This window comes from Tauraco erythrolophus, chromosome 17 (genome assembly GCF_009769465.1).
Source record: "Tauraco erythrolophus isolate bTauEry1 chromosome 17, bTauEry1.pri, whole genome shotgun sequence".
In the NCBI taxonomy this organism is placed as follows: domain Eukaryota; kingdom Metazoa; phylum Chordata; class Aves; order Musophagiformes; family Musophagidae; genus Tauraco; species Tauraco erythrolophus.
The window spans coordinates 17533147-17556257 of NC_141481.1; the positions used below are offsets into that span (position 1 = coordinate 17533147).

At 53.1% G+C, this 23111-nt stretch overlaps 1 protein-coding gene across 1 annotated transcript in view; it reads right to left on the reverse strand.

The window, feature by feature from the left end:
* RAB11FIP3 (RAB11 family interacting protein 3) overlaps window positions 1-23111 on the reverse strand; it is a 74307-nt gene that overhangs the window by 16652 nt on the left and 34544 nt on the right. Inside the window, exons 3-5 of the mRNA XM_086621940.1 lie at window positions 19640-19731; window positions 7064-7251; window positions 3867-4040 (exon numbers count right to left, since the gene is read on the reverse strand). Coding sequence (XP_086478066.1) covers window positions 3867-4040; window positions 7064-7251; window positions 19640-19731 — 454 coding nt within the window. The remainder of the gene's footprint in view (window positions 1-3866; window positions 4041-7063; window positions 7252-19639; window positions 19732-23111) is intronic.

Consider the following 23111-nt stretch of genomic DNA (forward strand, 5'->3'; position numbering starts at 1 on the left):
GGCAGGACAGAGTTTGGCCACAGGATTCAGAACAGCAAAGAGTTTGTGTTATTTTGGGGCCAAATTCATGCCACAAATCCTTTCTGCAGAAAAACGTGCTTCTGGAAGCCACGGACTTTAATCAAAGAAAGGTTAATAGTGGAAAAACAAAGCAGTTCAATAAGAAAGACAGGTAAAGGTGTGAGCAAACACAAGCAAGCTTAAACCCAAAAGGCACCTGAAAGGGCTCGTCAGCCCCGTGATACAGATCCACACTGGTGAGTCCTGGCCCAGGAGATGCCAAGTGCCCGGGACCCCCCAGGAGGATCCCCTGGCTCCTTCCATAACCCCTCACTGATGTTTTTTGGTGGCAGTGGGGTGTCAGCAGCCCGCCCACCCCCAGGGCCAGTCCTCTGGCTTTGTGCCATCTGTAGAGTATTTCCAAGTCCCCTTAGAACAGGCAACTGGACCACAGTAAACACCGAATTGCTCATCTCTTCCCATTCCTGGAAAAAAATTAATAACTGAAAAACATTCCCGCTACCGTCTAGGGCAGGTTTGGACCCAGGATAATCATTATCCACCAGAAGTCAATTCCGTTGCTCCGGCTTCATGCAGGGTAAGAGGCGACAGAAGCTTTGTGGCACCTGGAAGAAGTGACGTGCCCTTTCCTGGGCTCTGTCCCCATGCCTGGCTGTACGTGAGCCCCGTCCAGCGAGTCTTCCTCGCCTCTGCTGGGAGGCAGACAGCTCTCGCGGCTGGGTGCGTCCCTGGGCGAGGTGCGAGCCCCAATCTAACCAGCACGAATCAAAACAGGAAAAGAAGCCTCGAGGAGAGCCCACAGGCCAGGCTGGCAACTCTTTGGGTGCCTACAGATCTCCTTGGCCCCTGGCCACGTTGGTTGCTCGCCCGTTGAGTGGGCAAGAGCTCAAGCGCACCACGCCTTGGGGCGTCCCCACCTAGTCCTCGTGGCAAGCTGCCACCCCTCTGTGCCATATGCAGCCTTCCTGTCTCCTTCCTCTACCTCCCGGAGTTAACGTTCATCTTCCACAGGTCATGGGTGCTCACCGACACGGCACGTCGGCAGCCGAAACGGGAGCTCTTCCTTTCAGCTGCCGATCGTTTCCCACCAAGCGGTGCAGAGAGACTTCTCTTACCGGATGGATGTGCCAGGGAAGAGGTGGCAACCCAAGAGGAGGGATCACAAACACACAAGCAAGGACTAAGCAGGAAAATGCAATAGCTCGTAGGAGTCACTGAAGGCTCTTGGTTCTTGCACAAGTCCTTCGGTGAAGATCTGGCGCTGCGGCAGGAAAATTTCTCGACGTTATTCCCATTCGGAGACGCTTGTAACATGGAAACGGTGGGCGGCAACGTGACTATTTACAAGCAATAGTGTTTCTTGTATTCAAACCACAGCCAAAAAAAAAAAATCAGCCTGAACCACTGATATCCTGTAGCTCTTCAAGGTTTCACTATGTTTAAAGGCACTGGGGAGGCAGGGCTGTGTTCACCATCTCGGAGAACGATCCGCTGAGGACCTTGACGCGCGCAACGATAACGCGTTAACCTGAAAGACGTGAGGAAACCCTCCGTTGCAAACAGAACTGCGTTGTTGACTCGGGGGGTTTCGCAGGGTTTCTCTGCGGATCTGCCTCCCCAGCAGTGAGCACCCACCGCTACCACCATGAGCCGCGGGGCCTCGTGCCGAGTGAGGCCCTCCTGGCAGAGGAAGGATGCTGCAGAGCACGATCTCGTGGATAAGATCCAAAGAGACAGAGCAGCAGTGGGGACACGGTGCCCTGACAGAGCAAGATTTGAGCACTGGGAGCGTCGGCAACCGGGGAGCTCCAGACTGAATCACAGAACGGTTTGGGTTGGAAGGGACCTTCAAGATCATCTCGTTCCAACCCCCCTGCCATGGGCAGGGACACCTCCCACTACACCAGGTTGCTCAAAGCCTCATCCAACCTGGCCTTGAACACTTCCAGGGATGGGGCAGCCACAGCTTCTCTGGGCAAGCTGTGCCAGTGCCTCACCACCCTCACTGCAAAAAAATTTCTTCCTTAGATCTAATCAAAATCTCCCCTCTTTCAGTTCAAAGCCATTGCCCCGTGTCCTGTCACTACAAGCCCTTGTCCAAAGCCCCTCTCCAGCTTTTCTGTAGCCCCTTTAGGTACTGGAAGGCTGCTGGAAGGTCTCCCTGGAGCCTTGTCTTCTCCAGGCTGAATAGCCCCAACTCTCTCAGCCTGTCCCCACAGCAGAGGTGCTCCAGCCCTCACATCATCTCCGTGGCCTCCTCTGGACCCACTCCAACAGCTCCATGTCCTTCTGATGTTGGGGACCCCAGAGCTGAATGCAGCACTGCAGTGGGGTCTCCCGAGAGCAGAGCAGAGGGGCAGAATCCCCTTCCTTGACCTGCTGCCCACACTGCTTTGGATGCAGCCCAGGACACGGTTGGCTTTCTGGGCTGTCAGCACATGTTGCCAGCTGATGCTGAGCTTCTCATCACCCAACACCCCCCAAGTCCTTCTCCTCAGGGCTGCTCTCAATCCATTCTCTGACATTAAAAGAAAAAGTTTAACTGACTGCAAAGCTCCTTTAGCTGAGTATTTGCTTGCCAGGAGCCTTCTGGACTAGGCTGAAGGCCAACCTTCAAGGAGAAACTTGGAATGAACAGCAAGGGTGGTTTTTATCCCAGACCGCTTCCCACGTCGCACCACCAGTACGGCCACGCTCGGCATTTCTGCCCAGCGCCATCGAAGGATCAGTGCGGATGAGCGACGCGTTCCTTCCACCGCAGCGTATCCCATCACATCAAGCGCCGGAGCACTGGTCTCCTGAAGTAAGGGGTTTGGCACGCTTTACAGCAACGCTCTCCTATCGTGGGTTTTAGTTAACACGTTCAAAACTGCTGCTTCACCAGCAAAATAGAAAGTCAGCCCCGACCTGCAGCAAAGGGCGGGTGGGGAGATGTGTCAGCAGCTCTTCCCGTCAGCCCTGGGCAACCTGAATCACCCAAACTCTACAAAGGCCTTTGGGAAGCTGGTAGGAAACAGGCAGACAGCAAAAAAAAATAGTTAATGACAGGTTTATATGGCTGCAGAGACAGCGAACATGTATCATCCCAAAGGAAAGAAGGATGTTCTTGTCTTCAACACAAGTGTGTGAGGTTCGCTCCTGCCTCGTGCAGAGATGCTCTGCCTGATGGAGGAACATGTCCCCGGCGTTATCGGTCGTCACAGAGGCTTTGTGGGCCACAGCAGTGGGTGATAGTTCCAGCTTTTGCTTTTTTTCCTTAGAAAGTAAGTATTGATGGGTTTTGTACTGTCATACCAGGTCCTCAGATCGCCCTGCATGGGCTGGAAACCCAGCACTGGTCTGGTGTCAGATGCCAACGCAAGGGGTGCAGGGAAACGTTACTGCCTGCTTCTTGCTCCACGTACCCCTGAGGCTGCCACAGCTTGTGCAAACCCAGCCAAGCATCGCATCAAAGCCAAAAACGAGCACAACAGAGAAAGAAAAAACCCAAACACATCATCCAACAGGACCAGGGGTAAAGCTGCCCACGGTGGTTCTCTCTAGTGGAACGTTCTGCAAGGAGCCACATCCCTCATAGGAGCGGGAACGTGATGCTGTCCTAGACTGCTCTTCCACCCGCTGCCGGGCACTAGTGCCTCTGGATGGGAGGGTGGGCATTGTTCAGCAAAAGGAAAGACTGCGGGAAGCAACTCCTCTTCCACTTCTGAGCTGATTATCCCATTGTATCCAAACTTTGCCAAGAACCCCCTCTTGCAAACCCTAGGGGAACCTCGCACACGGCCTGGGCGAGGACACTAAGCAAGCGAACCCGGGGAAAGCGCTGCCAGCGCTGTGCCAAGCATTACCTGGGAGAGAGGAACGAGGAGCCGTTAAAGCTGCTTTCCCCATTACACAAGCTGTCCGAGAACAGATCTGCTTCGTTCCCTTCTCCGTAATCCTCAAAATGCTCCTCTCCGCTAATGACCGTAACGATGGAGCGGCTGAGGTCCGAGCCCAGGGGCAGGTCGTGCGGGTGGGATCTGTGGGAGCAGAGAGGAAGATGTTAGATGCAGCAGCCTCTCCAATCGCCCACCAGCCATCCACTTTCCAAGTCACGTCCCCCGTTTCGGCAGCCCAGGCACCACCAGGAACATTGCAGCAATTTATTTTTTTTTCACACCAAACCGATGGTTTTTCACACAAGCTGCCCTGGCAGCTGCAACGCAGGATTTAGGGGTAGGGCTTGCAGGGCAGCAGCCAGGGGTGGTGGCAAGTCCTTGCACGGCAGACAGAAAAGCTTGGTGTGTCCCAAACACCCCCGAAATATGTTTTGAGTGACACCGTTAGCCTACATGCCGGGCTCACGCTCGCTTGCTGCGGTATAATCCTATCAAGAGCCCAGCACCGGGGTTTAACACTGTGACCGTCCCCCTCCCCGTGACACAAATCCCAGTGACAGACCCTCCGGCAAGACAAAGGAGCCTTTTCCCTGCTCCCGTGGGGAAAACGCTGTATGTGCTCACGACTCTCGGAGGGGAAAATGCTTTTTCATGTGTTTTTAACACCAAACCCAGAAGGTTGTAGCGTGTTAAGCCTCAGCCTAAACTCTGAGCACACCCAGCCCAGGTCCTGGGATGCCCCGTGCTTTGAAGGGGACACGGCTCAGTGCAGAAGTCATCGTTTCTGTGAGTGTCTTTTCAAGCACGCAGCGTTGTATGAAGTCGAGCCACCACGGCACCACGTGCCCACTCTCCGAGGACTTTCCTGGCCAGGACTACGGAGGTTTTAAAATTAAGCTGGGGGAAAAAGGCAGGGGGGATTTGTAAGAACCAGGCTGTGAAAGCAGCCCACGGGTCTATGAGCCACAGGAATGTGTTTTGGGGGGACTAGTGCTACTCTCCTCTCCAGAATTCAATGCAAAAAAAAAAAAAAAAAAAGGCATTATTATAAAAACTGGTATTTCAGGCTAAGCCCTCATCTTCATTCGCTTGCTAAGAGAGGGAAAACGGGGGTATGACTAGATTGCTGTACTAAATCAGAAAGAAAAAAAGATTACAGATAAGCCATTTATGACAAAAACCTGCACCATCTGAAGGATTTGCCCTTATCCTGCTAATAAAGACATGTCAACCCTCCAGCTAAAGCAGCACCAGATCTCTATTTAACCGCAGACAAGTCCGGTGCAGCTCGTGGGCAGCTGCACATCTTCCCTGCGGAGCACCGTTATTCCCGCAGCGGGATCCGTCAGAAACCCGGCCTCTCCGGCAGTGAGTCAGGTCTGCTGCCGAAAACATTGGAAATCTCTCCAGGAATAGAAGGCAGGGGGTGGAATTTTTCAACTCGCAAGCAAAACCCAACCCCAAATCTCTAAATTTGGGGCTGCGGTTTGACAGAAGCAGATCTGATCAGGCACCTGGAAACCCTCAGCCAGGGATGCTCCGGGCAATGAATAGGAGGAGTATTTCATAACCAGCTATTAGGGGCTCTGGCAGTTTTGAGATCCAGAATCCAACTAATCTTCACTGCACACAGCCTAAATAACCACTTAAGCTCAAACCATCTGAGGTATGTTGAGCTTTAACTGCTGCTGAAAAGCAGCGTTGAAGCTCTGACTCAGTCCACCAGCTGCGTCGGTCGGATTGTACGTACTGACTGTCCCCTGGAAGAGCTCTGGGCACTCCAGGTGTAGCCTGGGGTTTGATGGCACCAAAACCAGCCCTCGACAACTTGGGAACAGACTTCCAGAGGTTTCCGTCTCAAGTCTTTAAGCCCGATGAACTTTTTTCCTTCTTTTTTTTTATTTTTTTGGCTAGCTGGGAATTTGCACGTTTAACACACCCGGCAACACGCACTGCCGCGCTCGGACAGAGCGCCCGAGCCTCCCAAACCCACGCTGGGAGCAGCGGGCAAGTCTCAAGAACAACCTAACCTTAAAAAAACCCCAATTCCCAAGCAAAGCATTTTGTACCTACAGGCAGGTGAATCCCAGGCACGTCATCTTCCCCAGAGGACGAGGGCGCACGCAGGCGGCCATGGCCCCTCCGGAGACCCTCCGCTCTGCGCCCGGGGAGCTCAGCGACCGATTATATCCCGATTTAACTGTCGCTGAGCCGAACGCGCCGGGGCGAGGAGTGCCCAGCCAGCTAATCTTATTTCTTCCCTAATCCACAGCACCCTTTCAGCCCCAGCACTGACTGCTCACTGCATCCCTGATGTGCCCAGACGAGATTTTGGGATGGGAGGGAAGCCCGGTGCTTTCGAAAAGCAACGGGATCTGTAAGCACTGCCCAGAGCGAGGGAGTGGTGTGGTTTTGGCCAAAAAAAAATGCTATGTGCTAGCAGACTTTAAGCAATGATGATTTCAGAGGTTCCAGTGCAGGCTGGTGCTCTTGGGTCACTATTAAAGGAGTTATTCCCCTTCCCTCCTGCCAGCATCCCAGTTTCACCCAAAACCCCACAACTTTTCCTGCAAAATCCAGGAAACGAGGCGGGCCCAGGAGCAGTTTCGCCAGCAGCGGTTCAGGCACGAGGAAGATGATCTTTGCTCACGCTTCTGTGCTTCAGGCACAAGTTTGAAACCAGTTATTACAGGAGGTGGTGGCACATCAAAGGGCGCGCGCGTGTTTAGGAAAAACAAGAATACGGTGAGCTCCCCTCCCGACTTGAAAATTATATGTTGTGTTTCTGGCTTAAGCGACAGATTAAAAACTGCAAGTATTTCAGGTGTTTGGCTCATCTGAGAACTTATTTTAAAGGTGAAAGATGTTAATGAGGGTACAGAAGTTCTCCCCAGGCAAGCAACGATTAACTCAAAGAGATTGCCAGGCCCAGCTCCAAAACAGCCTACGCATAGTGCAGCCTGATTATTATTATTATTATTATTAAAGAAGAGCTATTTTGGTCTTGCATGAACTTACAAAGAAGAAACCAACCAGTTTCAGCAAGACAGACTCAGCCCCACTTTATTTTAAATCCTCGGGCTGTGTCACCCTCGGTTCTCATCTGCTTTGCCAGAGTTTCCTGCCCCGCGCGGCGAGTTTTGCTCCTCGTCGTTCCCGCTCACCCGTGCTCCGGCTCCTCGATGGGATCCGTGAACTCCGAGTGCACGGTGGAGTCGATGGCACTGTCCGTTTCTACTTCGTCGTGCATCTCGTGATGTACCAGTGTGCTGGTGTCTTCATCCGTGAAGGTTTCGCACTCGCTGTAGGTGCTCTCCGAGCCCATGTAAGCACTGTCCGTCACCTCATTTGCCTGGTAAAAAACGCAAGAGGGGAAAAAATAAGACAGGCAGGGAGATTTTAGCATGAGCAAGCATGGATTTGTTGAGTTGAGGAGGGATTACCCACTGCTTACTCAGCGGTTCTGATCACTGTTGCTTTCACCCACTCCGTTTTAAGAGGACACACTATTAATCTGAATTCTCTGCAAAAACCACCATTCAAAACTACCAGTTAACCCTTAAAGCACATTTCCCACCCCTGTCTAGTAATAGGACAGCACTTTCCATCCCTCAACAGAAAATAAGCTGGTTTATAAATCCCCACTACGGCGTCTAATTTGCAGGGACCGCATCAGCAGGACGCTCACATCACTGCACGGCTGGAACAGCACCTCGAATATTCCGCACTGCCTCCCCGCATCCGTTACCCGCAGCAGGCTCTGCGGAAGATGCATGATTTGGTGTCGAAGACACTGCACCACGAGCATGGAGACCTGGCTTTTCCTCCCAGTTCTGCCCCCCAGGCAGGCACCCATCTGCCACCCTGCCCGCTCGCTCGTACATCTTCTCCGATGCTCGGAGAAGAGCCATGGGAGCACAAGAATCATAGAATCATAGAATGGTTAGGGCTGGAAGGGACCTTCAAAGGTCATCTAGTCCAACCCCCCTGCAAGGAACAGGGATATCTCCAACTAGATCAGGTTGTTCAGGGCCTCGTCCAACCTAGCCTCGAACGTCTCCACGGATGGAGCATCCACCACAAGAAGAAACACCTTCCTAAAAAGCTCGTTACCCATCGAAGTGCCAGTTCATTTCCCAGCATTTATGGGATTTCCCCTCAGAACAAATCAAATCATTTTCGGCTCCAGAATCTCAATCATGGTGGGATCTGTCGGCGCTGGCGCTGAGCTCCAGCTGGTTCCCTGTCACCAGAGGTGCTGGGCAGAGGGACAGGGGCCCTCCTGCCTGACCTCAGGAGGAAAAAGACGCTCCTGAAAAGCCATTTGCTCCATCTGAACTTCACCCATCGGGATTGAGTTTGCTCAGCTGTCGCCTGCACCCCCTCCAGCACGGCAAAGCAGCAACGGCTTGAACGCCGGCACCGACACGGAAGCGAACCTCTCTTCTTCTACCAGAGAGCACACAGAGCAGCTTTCAGGGCCTTTTTCAAGGATTTTCGAGAAAACGGGATTTCTCAAAGCCCTGTCTCACAGCAGCTGGAAAAAACCCACACATACGTATTGTTCTTGTGATAGCAGAATGAAAAATTGCGTTAGAGCTGTTCGTTCCAAGCAGGGTACAGACATGGCAGGATGGAAGAGTCCTGCTCGTTGCTGCAGACTTTGTCCTCTGGTAGAAGGGCAGCTTTTAAGGCATGTGCCGTATTTTTCGGCAGGGGAGCACCAGACCAAGACAGACAAAGGTCCTGCTGCCATCGTGGTGCCCAGACTTTGCAAACGCTGCTCTCACCAGCCTGATTCTCCTCTTTCGGGTAAAAACTGCACAGCCCAAAGAACTTCTGCAGCTTTCACTGGTGCGAAGCAGCTCAAGACACAAACCAACATCTCGTCTTGTTTCACCTACAGATTCCCAGGCTGCCTCGACACGTGCGAGGCCAGAAAGGGACAGCAAGAACTCGCACAGGTGCTCTGAAAACCTTGAAGGGATGGATGGAGAACTGCTCAGCCGCGGTTCCTGTTCTACATGGATGCTGGGGAGCAAAGCAACCGAGTCAACAGCTGTGCTTCGCTCCCTGCTCTCACTAGCCCCTGTGCCAACCAAGTACGCTCAGCTGGGTGATGGATGGAGACAGACAGACAGACAGCAGTCCCTCTTGTAAACTTTCACGGATCCACACTGACCTATGGACACCAGCATCTCTCCAGGACACCACCCTGAAGCTAAAAGTGACATCAACCTTCACGGAACCGGAGTCTGAAGTCAGCATCAGGAGAAGATGGGGCTGTTCAAGCGAACTTCATCCAAACAGAGGAGAGGCTGCTGCCACAAACATCATCCCTAGTGTGGGAGAAGGCAGCTTTCACCGGCCTTCCAGATAAAAACAAAAGCCTCCTAAAACCCCCACCCACTTAAAAAAGCAGAAATCCAGCGAGACTACTTACACACCTAAAGCTGGGGACTCACTTAAGTGCTTTCCTGGATTTACTCTGCGCTTCCTAGAAACACCAGTCAGGCTATTCATGCACGAGCAGGAGGACGAGGGAGATTTGGGAGAGGCGGCTCGCTCTGCCAGCTGGCTCGTGGGCACACTGGGACACGGCACTGGCCCCCAGCGGAGCCCGGCAGCTCCGCAGCCTCCGGAGGAAGGCGTGCTCAGGCAATTCGGGCGCTTTTCCGAGCTATCCGCAGCGTATGCCGAGTTTAGGAGAGGCCAGGCTGCAGCGTGTCGGACAACGTCGTGTTGCAACACTGGTTATGTTTTGCTTTGAGGGGTGGGCAGAAATAAAAACCCCATCTCCAGCCCGCACCGCACGTCCCCAGCGCTCACGGCAGCGACGGCGCTTCGTGCTGGTCTGGCTTTCCAGGTGGGAATCAGCAGGGATCCGACACGGCACAGAGGGCCTGAGAGATGACAGCAGCCACCCACGTCTGCAGATTTACCTGCGTGCTTCAAAGGGATCCTTTTTGCCCGTTTGAGAAAGATTTAAGGCCAAACTGGAAAGCACTTTGCCTGCAGACTCCAAAGTAAATGTCTCTGTTGGTTTGTTTGTTGTTTTTTTTTTTCCCTTCCCACTGGAAAAGCTTAAATTTAAGTATACAGTGAAGTATTATAATGAGCACAAAGCAAAGACAACTATTGCAAAACAAAAAAAAACCCCAAACCCACAGAACTAAAGAACTCCAACCCACAAGTAAACTGATTGAAACCCACCCTGCTGTGGTTCCCACTGCTGGCCCTCCCAACCTGGAGCACAATCCAGAGCTGAAGGGCTCAGGGTATCAGAATCTCAGCACCCTCAGTTAGATGATTTACCTGTCCAATTGTTACGAAACATCTTAAAGACGGGAAATACCGGTACGGACAGGCTGAACGAGGGAGAAACCCTTCTGAGCTAGAAGTAGCCACCAGAACAGTGCATTGACTGTTGTCCTTCAGCCACGCTGAGGACGTGCAACAATTTTTTTTTTTAAAAAAAGATGACCTGTAACACAATTTGCAAGCTTTCTTTGCATTTAGCAAAGGAGAAGAATTTTTCTCTAGCAATACTAGCCTAGATGAGATTTCAACCGCCAGAGCCCTATTAAAATTAAACCTACATGGTCAATGAGTTAAGAGGCAGCTGGAACTGTAAACAAAGTCCTTCTCCTGAGCACGAGCGTGGAGAACTTTGGTTTACATTTCATCACAGATTAAGTAGCTAAACCTCAAGAAAGATGCAAGGAAGAGATGGGCAAACACGAGGGCTCAGGTAAGGTTTTACCAAACGGCTGATCAAGCCAAGCCAAGCCCCTGTGCCCTGGGCAAAGGTGCAGCTGCAGGTTGCAGAAAGCTCTTTTTGAGGCCTCACGAGCAGCTGGTTTGTGCAGTGACCCTTTAAACCTCCCCACATCTCTCCTTCGGCCAACTTGGCCTTTCTGTGAGCAGGCAAAAACAAAGCACTTTTTCCAGGTTAAAAAAAGAAACCACCATATACTTAAAGACATTCGTGGCCTCGGGACAGCCAGGCCAGGATACAAGTGCCCCAGGGAGTTGCCAGGAACGTCCCCGCCACGTTCAGAACAGGGCTGGTATCACCAGTATTGGAGTATTTTAAGTTTTTATCAAAGAAGACATACCCTTAGATGCTTCAGGTAAACCTCAGACCTTAAAACTGGGACACACACAGAGCTCCTGAGCTGAAACAGGATGATGGTTCGTAGAATCACAGAAGGGTTTGGGTTGGAAGGGACCTTCAAGATCATCCAGTTCCAACCTCCCTATCATAGGCAGGGACACCCTCCACTACACCAGGTTGCTCAAAGCCTCATCCAACCTGGCCTTGGACACTTCCAGGGATGGGGCAGCCACAGCTTCTCTGGGCAACCTGGTCCAGTGCCTCACCACCCTCAATGTAAAAAATTTCTTCCTTAGATCTAATGGAAGTCTGCCATCTTTCAGTTTAAAGCCATTGCCCCTTGTCCTACTACAGTCCTTGTTTGACTGAAGCTCCCCAATCCCTCCACGAGGTACTTGCCCCAGTGCCAGACCCATCTGTCCTGGCTGAGCACGACACCGGCCATCCCGGCACATCTCTGCCCATTCAAAGGAAGCCGGGGCTTCCAAAGCCTGACGGGGAGCCCTCCTGCTTCTAAAAAGAAACAAATGGATGAAATCACCATCGGGGTGACGTCATGTGCCGTCATAAAATGGGTGAGATGATGAAGCACCTTTAGGAGCCTTCTGCCCCAGCGGTTCATCTATTCCAGGCATTCGATTACACATCGGAGTAAAGACCATTTGATTAAACATCATAAAGTGCTATAACAACCACGTTGACTAAAATAGCAGCTGTTTGAGTATGAGAAGAGGAAATGAGAAGATTGGAAGTCTCCTGCAAGGTGGCAAGGGACAACTCAAGCTTTGATCTGTGATGGACAGAAGCTTTAGCGCCAGCATTGGCAAGGGGCTGCCTTGGAGAGAAGGGCCAAGTCTGGCTGAAGCGTAGGCCACCGGCCTCCCCAGGAAGGTCCTCCCAGGCATCTTCTGCAGGGCTGGTCCTCCGTTTGTGCCTGGAGCCGTCCTGGCAACCCGAAGCTCCGCTATCCTTGGTCACAAACACTGGGAAGCTCAGGAAGAGAAGCAGGGGAGAGGAAAAGGAGAAACAACTCTGTTTTCCCAGCAAGCAGGAACCTATTTGTGATGAACATCAGTGCTGACTGCACGTAGGGCGGACTGGGGGAGATGGATCAGCTACAAAAATCACCCAAGCAATCCCACCGGCAGCCAGGCACCGACCTCTGAACCACAATATTTGCCTCTTCCTGCATGTTTGGGCAATGTCCCCTTTTCGGAGAGGCCAGGGAGCCCACGCTCAGCCCGGGGCGAAGGCAACTGCTCCCCTTTCACAATGTGGCCCCTGAAATGGGGTTTCACGGCCACCATGCTCTGTGATACCCCTCGAGGCTGGGCAGAAGTGCGCTGCATCTGCCGGAGCAAACTGGAAACACCCACAAAAAAAAAAAAAACAACCTAAACCGAAAACCCCAAAACCAAAGAACAACCAGATCTGGCAGGTTGTGCTCAGCACCACCAACGCCCATGGCCACTGTGCTTCCCAGTCCAGCTGCCCCGAGAGCACCCAGGCAGAGAGGACCATGAAGATACCATCATATCCACACAACCCATGGGCTACAGGGAGGAAAGACTGAACACTCTGCACCGAGTTGGGTGGGTTCCCAACCTGCCTCTTCCCAGCACCTCCGGGCTCAGAGCGGTCCCGGGACTGGAGACCTGCCTCCTTCCAGAAACCCAATCCTTCCTCGTTTCACCTTTCCCATTCTCGTTTCAAACCCACCTGCGGACACATCGTCTCCTCGCCCGACTCAAATCCAGCTCCAGGAGCTGAGCGCTGCCGGGAGCCGCCGGTTGCTTCTGCACGGCAGGAGGGAAGCAAAGTCCAGGAGCCGCTGGGAGCGAGTCTCCCCGAGCCGGCGCCGGTGCCGAACAGAGCGCCTTTTGTTCGCCCCCTCCCAGCCGCCGCGATAAGGGGAGGCGGGCAACCCCGCACCTCCCCGCCGCGCGACCGCAGCCCTCCCGGCTACGCGAGCACCAAAACAACAGCGTGTCCTCGAAGCCCCGCGCGACGGCCAGTCCTGCTCCAGGTGCCTTCTCTTCCCGTGAAACCATCACCGATTCACAAGGTTCACTCTGAACAGGACCTAGAGACGCTTGCAGGGCTTATCTCATCCTTCCTGGTATTTCTGGTGAATATTTACGGACTAAATGACGAGTTCCTTCCTTATAGCCACAAACAGCGCAATGAATAAAGGTTGCTTTAGGGAAAAGGGGAAGATCAGGAGCACTTTGCGGCTGATAAGCAATCCCAGTCACCGTTGGGGTGACTCAGAGGGCAATCTATGATACCCGATGACAGTATCGACCACAAAGAAGGGCTGGTGCTTCGGTCACGGGCGATAACCGTGTCTACAAACACTCCAACCCCGCCGCTGCCCGAGCTCTGCGCTGCCCTGGCCCGAGCTGCGAACACAGGAGCGCCGCGGGAGCCAGCGCCGCAGGGTGACCCCATCCACGGGGTGCCCCCTTCCCCACGGCAGCCGTCGGCGTACGGAGACAAAGTCCTCAACAGCGCACGGTTCGCAACGCACCGCTCAAACCCACAAGTCCGGAGGGTTTTGTCTGTTTTTCTGTTTCCTCTCTACAGAAACTTCACATCGTTCCAACCTCAGGCTCCCTCAGTCGTGCCCGTCTACCATAAACAAACTTATTTCCTTCCATTACCTTCCCAAATCACATTTTCTCCTTTTCTCCGGGTTATCCTTGCTCTCCTCCAGGCCACATCCTTCCTGAAGCACAATGCCCCGAGCAGGATCTACCACTCAGCAACACTGACTGGAAGAGTCTTGCATCTCGATAACCACTTGACCTTCTGTGCCGAGCCCAAAAAAAAAGCACGGACTCCCAGTAACGAGCCCAGCAGCGGGACAGTTATGCTTTAACCCGAGCTCTTTTCCTGACGCCATCCGGATCTGCTACTCAACCCAGCAGGTCACAGCCCTTTTGCTCTCCCAGCTCACCCGGGTGTGCTCCAAGACCTCGGCGGAGGTCTGGCACCGCTGCGAGGAGCCCGAAGGCACCTACAGTAAAGCTAATTAAGAAACCCCGACCACCACCAGTTTGGCTTTTCAAACTCTTATTGAGACACTTTGCTGCCGAGGCTGCTCGGGGGGCTCGCGGGCTCCCGACGCTGCCGTTACCGCACCCGGCGTGCCGCACGTCGGCTCCCACGCACCATGCTCCCAGTTCCAGATAGGGCTTCAAGGTCTTTGTTTTATAAACTCCTTCCAAGTTGTTTTGCACAGGGCAAACACTCCAACTAGGTCCTTTTCTGACCATCCTTTCCTCTGAGCAGTACTGAATCTATACAATATATGAATTTTCTTGGTTATTTGCAGGCTTTTTGTTACCAAGTTATCATCACGGGCTGATTTTGGAATCCAGCCCAGCGGTTTTAATAATTTGACTACCGTATTTTCTTGTCCCTAATCAATACAGGGATAACACAGACTGCTCACTTGTTTGCTTGCAGAAATGCACTCTGTGAGTGTGAGCAGGATGGGCAGCTCCCTTGAAAAGCAGAAAGGCTTTGAGGACAGCGGGGATATTGCTCATGGCTCCGTGTGCTTCCCCCCAAGGGACAGACGGATGACCAGACACCAAACTGCACCCACCACGTTTTGCAGCCCTGCAGTTCAGGACACTTATGAGATTTTTGAGTGCAGCAGCTGTTTGTGACAAAATTAACACCAATTCCAGCAGCTGACTTGGACAGGGATTTGTGATTTTCTTTTGCTGGGACACAACGATGCTTTTGGGTCGACGCTGCAAAGAGAAGCCCGTTGAGGGCAGCGGAGTTCCAGCCAGGCACTGCTAAAGAAAGTGTGAGCCGAGGGATGAAGAGCTGTAGTCTCCACGTGCTGCTGTCATAGTATCACAGAATGGTTTGGGTTGGAAGGGACAACAAAGATCATCCAGTTCCAACCCCCCTGTCATGGGCAGGGACACCCTCCACGACACCAAGTTGCTCAAAGCCCCATCCCACCTGGCCTTGAACACTTCCAGGGATGGGGCAGCCACAACTTCTCTGGGCAACCTGTAAAAAAAAAAATAAACCTGTCCCATCTCCATCTTCCCATCCCCACCACCGCTGCGGGGGTACCGCAGTGCCGGCATGGCAAAGGACTGTAAGACTTTCATACCTGTGTTGGGGTAATCAGGGACCATGCCATAGGGTCTCCAGCAGAGCTGGCTGAACCCCACGTCTGCCCTGGTGCTGCGTTGCCTTTGAAGCAAAGCTTAACCCCGTCTGTTAAGGCTGGCAGCCTCTATCAGACACGCGTCCGCCCGAACCAGCGGTACGGAGAAGCAGAGGAGGAAAAACCTCCCGTGAACTGCTGAGGACCGCAAAGCAGGTCCATCACCAAGGCAGAAAACACTCCAAATACTCTGTGCTCACCAGGCGCAGCTCCCTGCTTTAGGGGAAGGCAAATATCTTCCCCAGGAGCCCTTCAAGAAGCATTAAATTCAATTACTCCACATGAAAAGAAATTCCAACTTTAACAGAGGCAGCAGTTCTTTCAGCAGCCACCGGCTGCGTCCACGGACAGGCAGGCTGGAGACAGCCAGGAGCACCCCCTCCTCCCAAAAAAGCGCAAAACTAGATGTGCATTTTCCTGGCTCCTAACAAGATAAGCCACAGTGGCCACCAAGCAGATGGCAACAGCCCTGTGCAAGGTGCACAGCACTGCACAGCACCGCCTGCCCCACCGACCCCGCACCTCCCACCTGCCAGATGTTCGGCCGCCCTATTTTGCAGATCTCAAAGTGCCTTCCTACGGCCTCACTGGCCCAAAGCACCAGTTCCTACAGTTAAAATCAGCATTTTTGTGCTATTTATTGTGCTCCCAGTCAGCCTTTACGGAGCACAGCCCTGCCCTGGCTCTGCCTCTCCTCCAGCCCACCTAAGGTGACACATCTCCATGCCCAATCCCAGCGTAACTCTGGCAGCACACCGAGTTTTTGTGGCTTGTTTTCATTTTAGGGGAGTCACTCTTCCTGCTCTGCGTTGCTCAAACGGGCTCATCCATTGCCAGGAGACAGGGCAGAGGGGACAGAGCCCTTGTCCTGGGGCAAGGCACAGCAGGCATCAAGAAAGTTAACTCCAAATTCACCTTTCCCCTGCACAGGGTGTTGCAAATGAGTCCGTGTACCTTCAGAACTGAGTCACCAGCTTCACGGGAGCTCGCAAAGGAGGTGAGGATAACTCCTACCTTCCAGTTGGTCAGCAGCCAAGCTGCACTGGCCCAGCCTGGGGGAAAACAGGCAAGGACTCAGGTGTCCGGAAAGACAGACTCCAAGCTCCCCTTATGCAGCTTTTACAAAGTAAAGTAGCCAAAATTGCTGTCATTTAAGGTTGTCACCCAGCTCCCCGGCCACCACCGTGCTTCCACCACCGTCAGGGAGAACCACGCTGCCAGGGGCTGCGGGCAGATAGGTGACCCCGGCAAGGTGATGCTCTCCCCGCTCCGGAGTGGGTGGATAGGGGATGGGACTCCTATTGCACACGTGACAGTGGAGCACCAGGGATCGCGGCGAGCCCCCTGCATGCACAGTGGATGCACTGAAGCCATGTGGCTGCAGGAACCCAAGCTCCTGCGTTTCTGATGCCCCAGCAGAGCCACACAACCAGAAATCCTCCTTGAAAACAGTGTGATGGTCAGACCTGTCTGCTGAACGGAGCCGGCAACGTGCAACGAGAGGCAGGAGCTCCGTGCCACATCAGGAGCCACGCCAGCGGCGGAATCATGGAAGTATCTGACATTACAAAGGTCCCTGCGTGAAGTGTCAAAGTTCAGACCTTGCCCCCTTCGAGAGGCTTTTATAGCCTCACTGCAAGACACAAGTGTTGGATCTTCTCTCTGTAGAGCAAACACTCGGTGAAAGACGCCGATGTGGGTACTGCGGGCTCTCCACAGATGTTGGGCTCTCTCTGATGACAGCCACCAGAAGAGGGGATGAGTCACCAAGAAGAGCAACCTTATTAACAAAGAGAAGACATTTTCATTTAGGCTGCTTAAAGCACTTGTTTACACTTGTTTGAACAAACATGTAGGAGAGCAGCTCTCTGTCAAGGCCCCAACACTTGTAAGAGCCAAGCACTCGAGCCACGAAGGTTTTGTGCTGTTTACGGGGGACCACAGCTGATACTCCAAATCCAGTAGCCACAACTGCTCGCAGTACCACGGCACCTCTCCTTCAGCTCACCTTTCAAACGTCCTCTGATGTGACACCAGAAGAGAAAAACCGAGCTGGGCTCCTTCACCCCATGGCCCTACCAAAGCCAGAGGGGCTCACCTGGTGTCCGGAGCCCACCCAGTAGCATTTTGGGGGCTGAGAAAGGAGCTGTTGTGTTGAAGAAGCTGGTTAGTTGCTGGGTGGTCCCAAGTAGCAGCAAATTTAGAGCTGTGTGCTCGCTGTGCATCGTCTTCCCAGGTCTGAAACGGGGGTGCTCCGGTGAAAAACACTCATTTGCTGCTTTGTACAACAGCTTCTCTCATCCCACCCCCCCCACCCCTGAACCAGCTCAAGCTTTCCAAGGTTCAGCACTACGGGACATGTGGAATAAAACACGCGTTGGGAGCTCACAGCTCAGCCAAACAAGAACAAAAAAACCCACGTGCCCCAAGACACCGATTTATTTTTACACTCGCAAGGCCGAGCAGTATTTCTCGATCATGTTCTTATTTGCTGAACCTCTATGAAATCCTTGCAAGGCTGGAAATTATTTCAAATCATGTATCCAAGACAACAAGGGTAATTCTTCCCTGGCATGTTAAACGTAGACGCCAACAGAGCTCTGATCTTTAGATGACTACCCTGAATTCAGTACAAGAATCTATTTACACCTTTCTGAAAAGGAGATTTCAGGATTCATCACCTCTTTCCCTTAGGTCACCTTGTCGTTTCAAGGAAACGATGGCCCAGCAGCAGAAATATTTCATCCCAGCGGGGCGCACACCCAGCTTGTTGGTATTCCTGCCCAGAATAGCTTGCAGCACTGACAGAGCTCATCTATGTTAAATTAGCCCTTAGAAAACATCCCTGCTCTGAATCTCAGAAGATTGGCCCTTGACGCAGGTCTGAGAAGCAGAAAGCAAAAGCCCTTCCCCGCACGAGCACGGCAACGCAGACTGTCACAGCTCCTAAACCGCTCAGTCCAGTGGTTAAAAACCACTTTTGTGACCTTGTATCAGGTAGAGAAAGAACACGAAAGCCCATCTCCCTTCCTGCCCTCCTGTCCACCTTCCACCCAGCTGTTACTGGCTTTTGTAACTATCTTTCAAAAGGGAAAAATAATCTAATATTCAACATGCCCTGGAAAGCCTTCTAGGGGAGGAACCCAGGATCACACGCTGTTATGACTGTGTCCATCCCCAGTCCTAAGGGAATAAGGAACTCGAGAAGAGTGACAGTGTGAGTCCATTGACTTGATCAAGAGCAGGAGCCAGCAAACCAGTGCAAGAGAAAACCCGCACTTGGCTGGGAAATGGGATGGTGACCTGCTCGACCGTCAAGCATGAGTCGTCAAAGTGAGAGCTTCAAGCCATCTCAAGTGATGGACCTGTGCTCCTCACTAACACAGAATCACAGAATGGTTTGGGTTGGAAGGGACCTTCAAGATCATCTCGTTCCAACCCCCCTGCCATGGGCAGGGACACCCTCCACTACACCACGTTGCCCAAAGCCTCATCCAACCTGGCCCTGAACACTTCCAGGGATGGGGCAGCCACAACTTCTCTGGGCAAACTTTTCCAGTGCCAAGACACAAGAGTCTAAAACCTAAAGAGGAAACTCTGGAGAAGGAAAAGCAGAAGGAGCTATTCAGTCCCCACGTGGCACTGGGCAGCCAGGTGGCCCTTTGCTCGGAAGGCACCTGCAGCACCTTCTGCTCCAGGCTGGAAGGCACAGAGCAGGAACGGAGGAAGCCTACCGAGCAAAGCCCACGAACACAGACACGAGGTCACTGTAGCAGCAACCTCCTTTCTAGCTGGGGAGAGCAGAGACAGGATGTTACCACAATACGCTCCCGTGCTTTGGAATACAGAAGGGAAGGGAGGGATGGAGGCCATCACTTTAGTCAACGGAAAAAACCATGTCAGGTAAGCATCCTTGGTCAAGCCCACAAACAGAGAGGAAAAATAATAATTACACGTTTGTCTTCTGCTCTGCCTTTTACTGGCCAAACAGCTCCAGGTGCCAACGTCCGACCGCTCCGCTTAGCCTCTCAGGTTGGCTCCTGGCTGGTACATCTCAAAACCAGGCTCCAATTCCCCAAGCCCAGAAACACCAGCAACGAGACAAACACGACAGCAGCAGGCATCCTTCCCGTCCTTCCTCACCACAAAAAGGACCTCCCTCCTTCACCCAGGGCACCACGCTCCGGCGTTCCGCGCACTAAGACAGCACTACCTGTGTGTTTTACCTTGAACACCAATTTTAACCTAAACAACCAATTCTCTAGGCCAGTCACCCACAAATTAAAGGATTTGTCTTTGCTACACGTTAAGCATCCCTGAGCCCTGTCACAGCAAATGCTCTTCTCCCCCGGCCAAACCCTCCGTGCTCCGGTCTCACACGGTACACGGGTGACATCTGCGGGAGTTCGCAGCGCTCGTACTTGCCTCAAACGTGACGAAGTCATCAAATTCATCAGGACAGGTTGGGGCTTCCTCCTCAGGGGTATATCCCATATCATACAACTGGCTGTCAGGATCTGCGGAGGAAAAGAAAAAAGGAAAAAAAAAAAAAAAAAAAGAATCACCAAAAGGAAACGAGCACCCTCAAACGAAGGACAGCTTTGGGAGACGTGCCAGCAGAAGGACGAGAACTTCTTTTTGCACGCACCAGTGCCTTCAGCTTTCAGAAGGGACCTCTGCTTCCAGGCATCCCACCACCACCTCGGCTGGAAGGCAGCTGGGATGGCCACTCGTGGCAGAGGTCCTATGAGGCCCTTTGCTGCTCCGATGGGGCTAGAACCTGGATTCATCCCTACCCCATCATGGTCTCCATTCCTTTTTCTGGTTTCTTCCCCATCTCCCCTTCCTGCATCCTCTTAGTCTTCTCCCAGAAGGCTTTAATCCTTCTGTGGGCAGGGAATACATTAGATCTACGTGTGACAGCCAACTACCATGGGAACCGCAGAGCGAGCAGCCTGCGCCGAAGCTTTTATCATCTACTGCTCCTCCCGTGGCCAGCCACGTCGGGAGCCATCCTCACAGGGGGACAGGAAAATAGGAGGTTTTCAAGGAGATTTCTTAAAATAAATAAATAAATAAAATTAAAAAAAAAAAAAAAAATTACTCCTCCCACCCCCAAACACCCATCTGCAGCAGAGCGGAGCGGCGTTTCTCCGAGCCCTTCGACCGAGGAAGGGTGCGTAAATTCACCGTGCTCCCTCAAGCAACAGCTAATGCCTGATCCAGCACACGACCCAGATCCCAGGATGGAAACACCAAATCAAGATCAGATGCTGCAGTCCCAAAATAAATAGCAGGCTCAAACCCACATGCCTCGGAGCGGCAAACGTTGCAGCACCGGGTTTGTCTGATGTCGATAAACTTGGCCGGGCAGAGGGAGTCGTCGTGTCAGTGCTCCCAGGAAAGCTTGGCATCACCCGGATTTGGGGAAGGACAGGTTTTCCTTCCACGACTGCTCGAGGCAGACGAGAAGAGCAGAACTACAAGGCAGGGTCTGCTTTCTGCGTCCTTCAGGCTGGTGGCTTCCCATCAGGCTGGCATTTTCCTGGCAGGTTGGCACCGCAGTCGATTCCAACAGCTCCCAGGCTCGAGTCCAGAGCAAAGGGGCACAGAAGTCGCGTGACGTTTTGCTGCAGCCGAGCGGCACGGCCAGCCGGGCGGGATCGTACGCAGCCTCCCTTGAAGGGTATATTCCCTATACGGTCCCAGCCAGGGCTCCCCCTTGGGGTCCAGCTCCAGACACCAAGAAGGGCTGTTTTTCATTAAGGGATCTGTACAGCTCGTACGAAGTCAAAGGATTAGGGCACAGGACAGAAGAAGGAGTCAGGCTCACAGCAACACCTCTCCCACCCAAACACCTTCCCCAGAGCCTCTTTCAGCTGACCAGTAAATGCAAACACAGTCAGGGCCCTAGGAGATACTGGAGCCACCAACCTGACGGGTACTGGCAGCCCATGGGGGTGGGAGAAGCTGAGGATGCAGCAGCGAGAAACAAGCCCTCCCCAACTCGGGTCTGGGGCTCCCGGGCATTAGGCTGTAAATGAAATCCAGGAATAAGCCAAATTGCTTTTCCAGAAACCAGTATACGACGCTGTGCTCTACAGCAAGCACCCAGCAGGGTCACGGCTCCAGCAGAGGAAAGGTGCTCTTGTTCACGATTTATGGCTTCGATACCCCCGCTGCTCTCCCCGTTCACGGCACGGGGCAGCAGCGCTGCTGCCAGCTGTGATTCCAGCTGCTGGGGCTCCTGCGGGCAACCCCGAGCAAGGCAGCGAGACGCAAGCTGCTCAAGGCAAGGGCAGCCTCAGGCCACCCTCCTACTCTAACCCATGGGTCTAGCACTTAAGTATCTCAAGATGGTGTTCTTCCACTCTCAAATGTTACCCCTGTCCCACTCGCACAGCTCCATCCGTAGGTCCAAGCCTACAGTTGGGAGTTTTCCCACCAGTTATCCCTGTTGTTATTCTAGGATTTGCCAGCCTCCTTCGGGACAGCAGGGAGGACCAAGGGGAAGGGGACAGTGACCTGCTTTCTGCAAAGCCATGGGAGCACCTGAGGGTGGGTCTCACCAAGAGGAGCCTCAGCCCAATTCTGGGAACACCAAGCAGCATTCCTCAAAGGCAACTCATGTCACATCCTTGGAACAGAGGGCACAGCCAGCCATGGCTCTCGCTGACTACAACATGCAGGCCACGGTCATCTCCAGAGAGGTGGCTCTGATGTGCATGGGAGCATCCAAAGAGCCCGATCCGCTCATGAGGACACAGCTGCAGGCACGGTGCCCCGGTCCATGTCCCACTTGGCATGAGCCCCAGTGACAGCTCTGCTCTCTGCAGCCTCCACGCACGCCCCGGCACGGCGCAAACACTTTGTCTGCGGCACATCTGAACCCCTGAGCCACCAGCAGCAGGACTCCAGCCACACAGCTGGGTGCCAGGCAGCTGCCAGTGCTTCCAGATGCCTGATCTCACACCTCTGCCAGGCACAGCCTTACCGCTGCCCACCCTGCAATGCCATCCCCAGTGCACCCTGGAGCAGCGCCGGGAACCGCAGAGCACCCCGAAGCTGCTCCCTTCTGCTTATTCCTGTATCATTCCTTTTTCTCCCCCTCCAAGTAGACACATAAAAGCTTCCTGCTTTTCTACAGACACAGATAAAGATATTTATTCCGCTCATTCCTTCCAAAGGGATTTGAAAAGGGAGGATTTACAGCCAAGCGAAGGCTTCCAGTTCCCTTCGGAAGCCGGGGTATAAAGCGTGGGCAGACAACACACAAACAGCTCCCCGACACCCGCTGCCTCCTGCGACGCTCTCGCCCAAACCAAGCGTTCCTGGAGCCGTCGCAGCCCTTCGGGTGCTTCTTGGTGTAAGGTCAAACGTGAGACCAGTTGCTCCATCTGCCCACAGAGCACACAGCCCAAAGAGGGGGTCTCTGCGCAGGCAGGGCTTATTTTTACAGCAAGCTCCACTGTAAAAAAAAAAGCAAAGAATGACCATTTGAGAGGTCACCTGCACCCTTACTGGTGGTGTGGCCAGCAGAAGCCATGCCCAGAAGACGGCACTCTGTGTTTGCTCTTTGACTGAAGCATGGGGAGGAGGAAAGACAAACACCACCACAAATAAAGGTTGACTTTCCTATTTGGTTCCTTCCCTCCCCCTCCGAAAAAGCCATATGGTGCTTTGTGTATAGGGAGAGTTGCCATGGAGAGCTTGCCTCCAAGTCTTCCAGCACAATAGGCTGAATTAAGCTTTCAAATTCCTGTCCAAAAGAGCCAAAAAAAAAAACCCTGAGAGACCTTTGCTGCTCCACTGGCACTCCCCACGAGAAGAGCATGGTGGTGGGAGCCGGAGGGGCTCCGGTAGCTGCTCTACCCCACCACACAACCCAGCTCCAGCA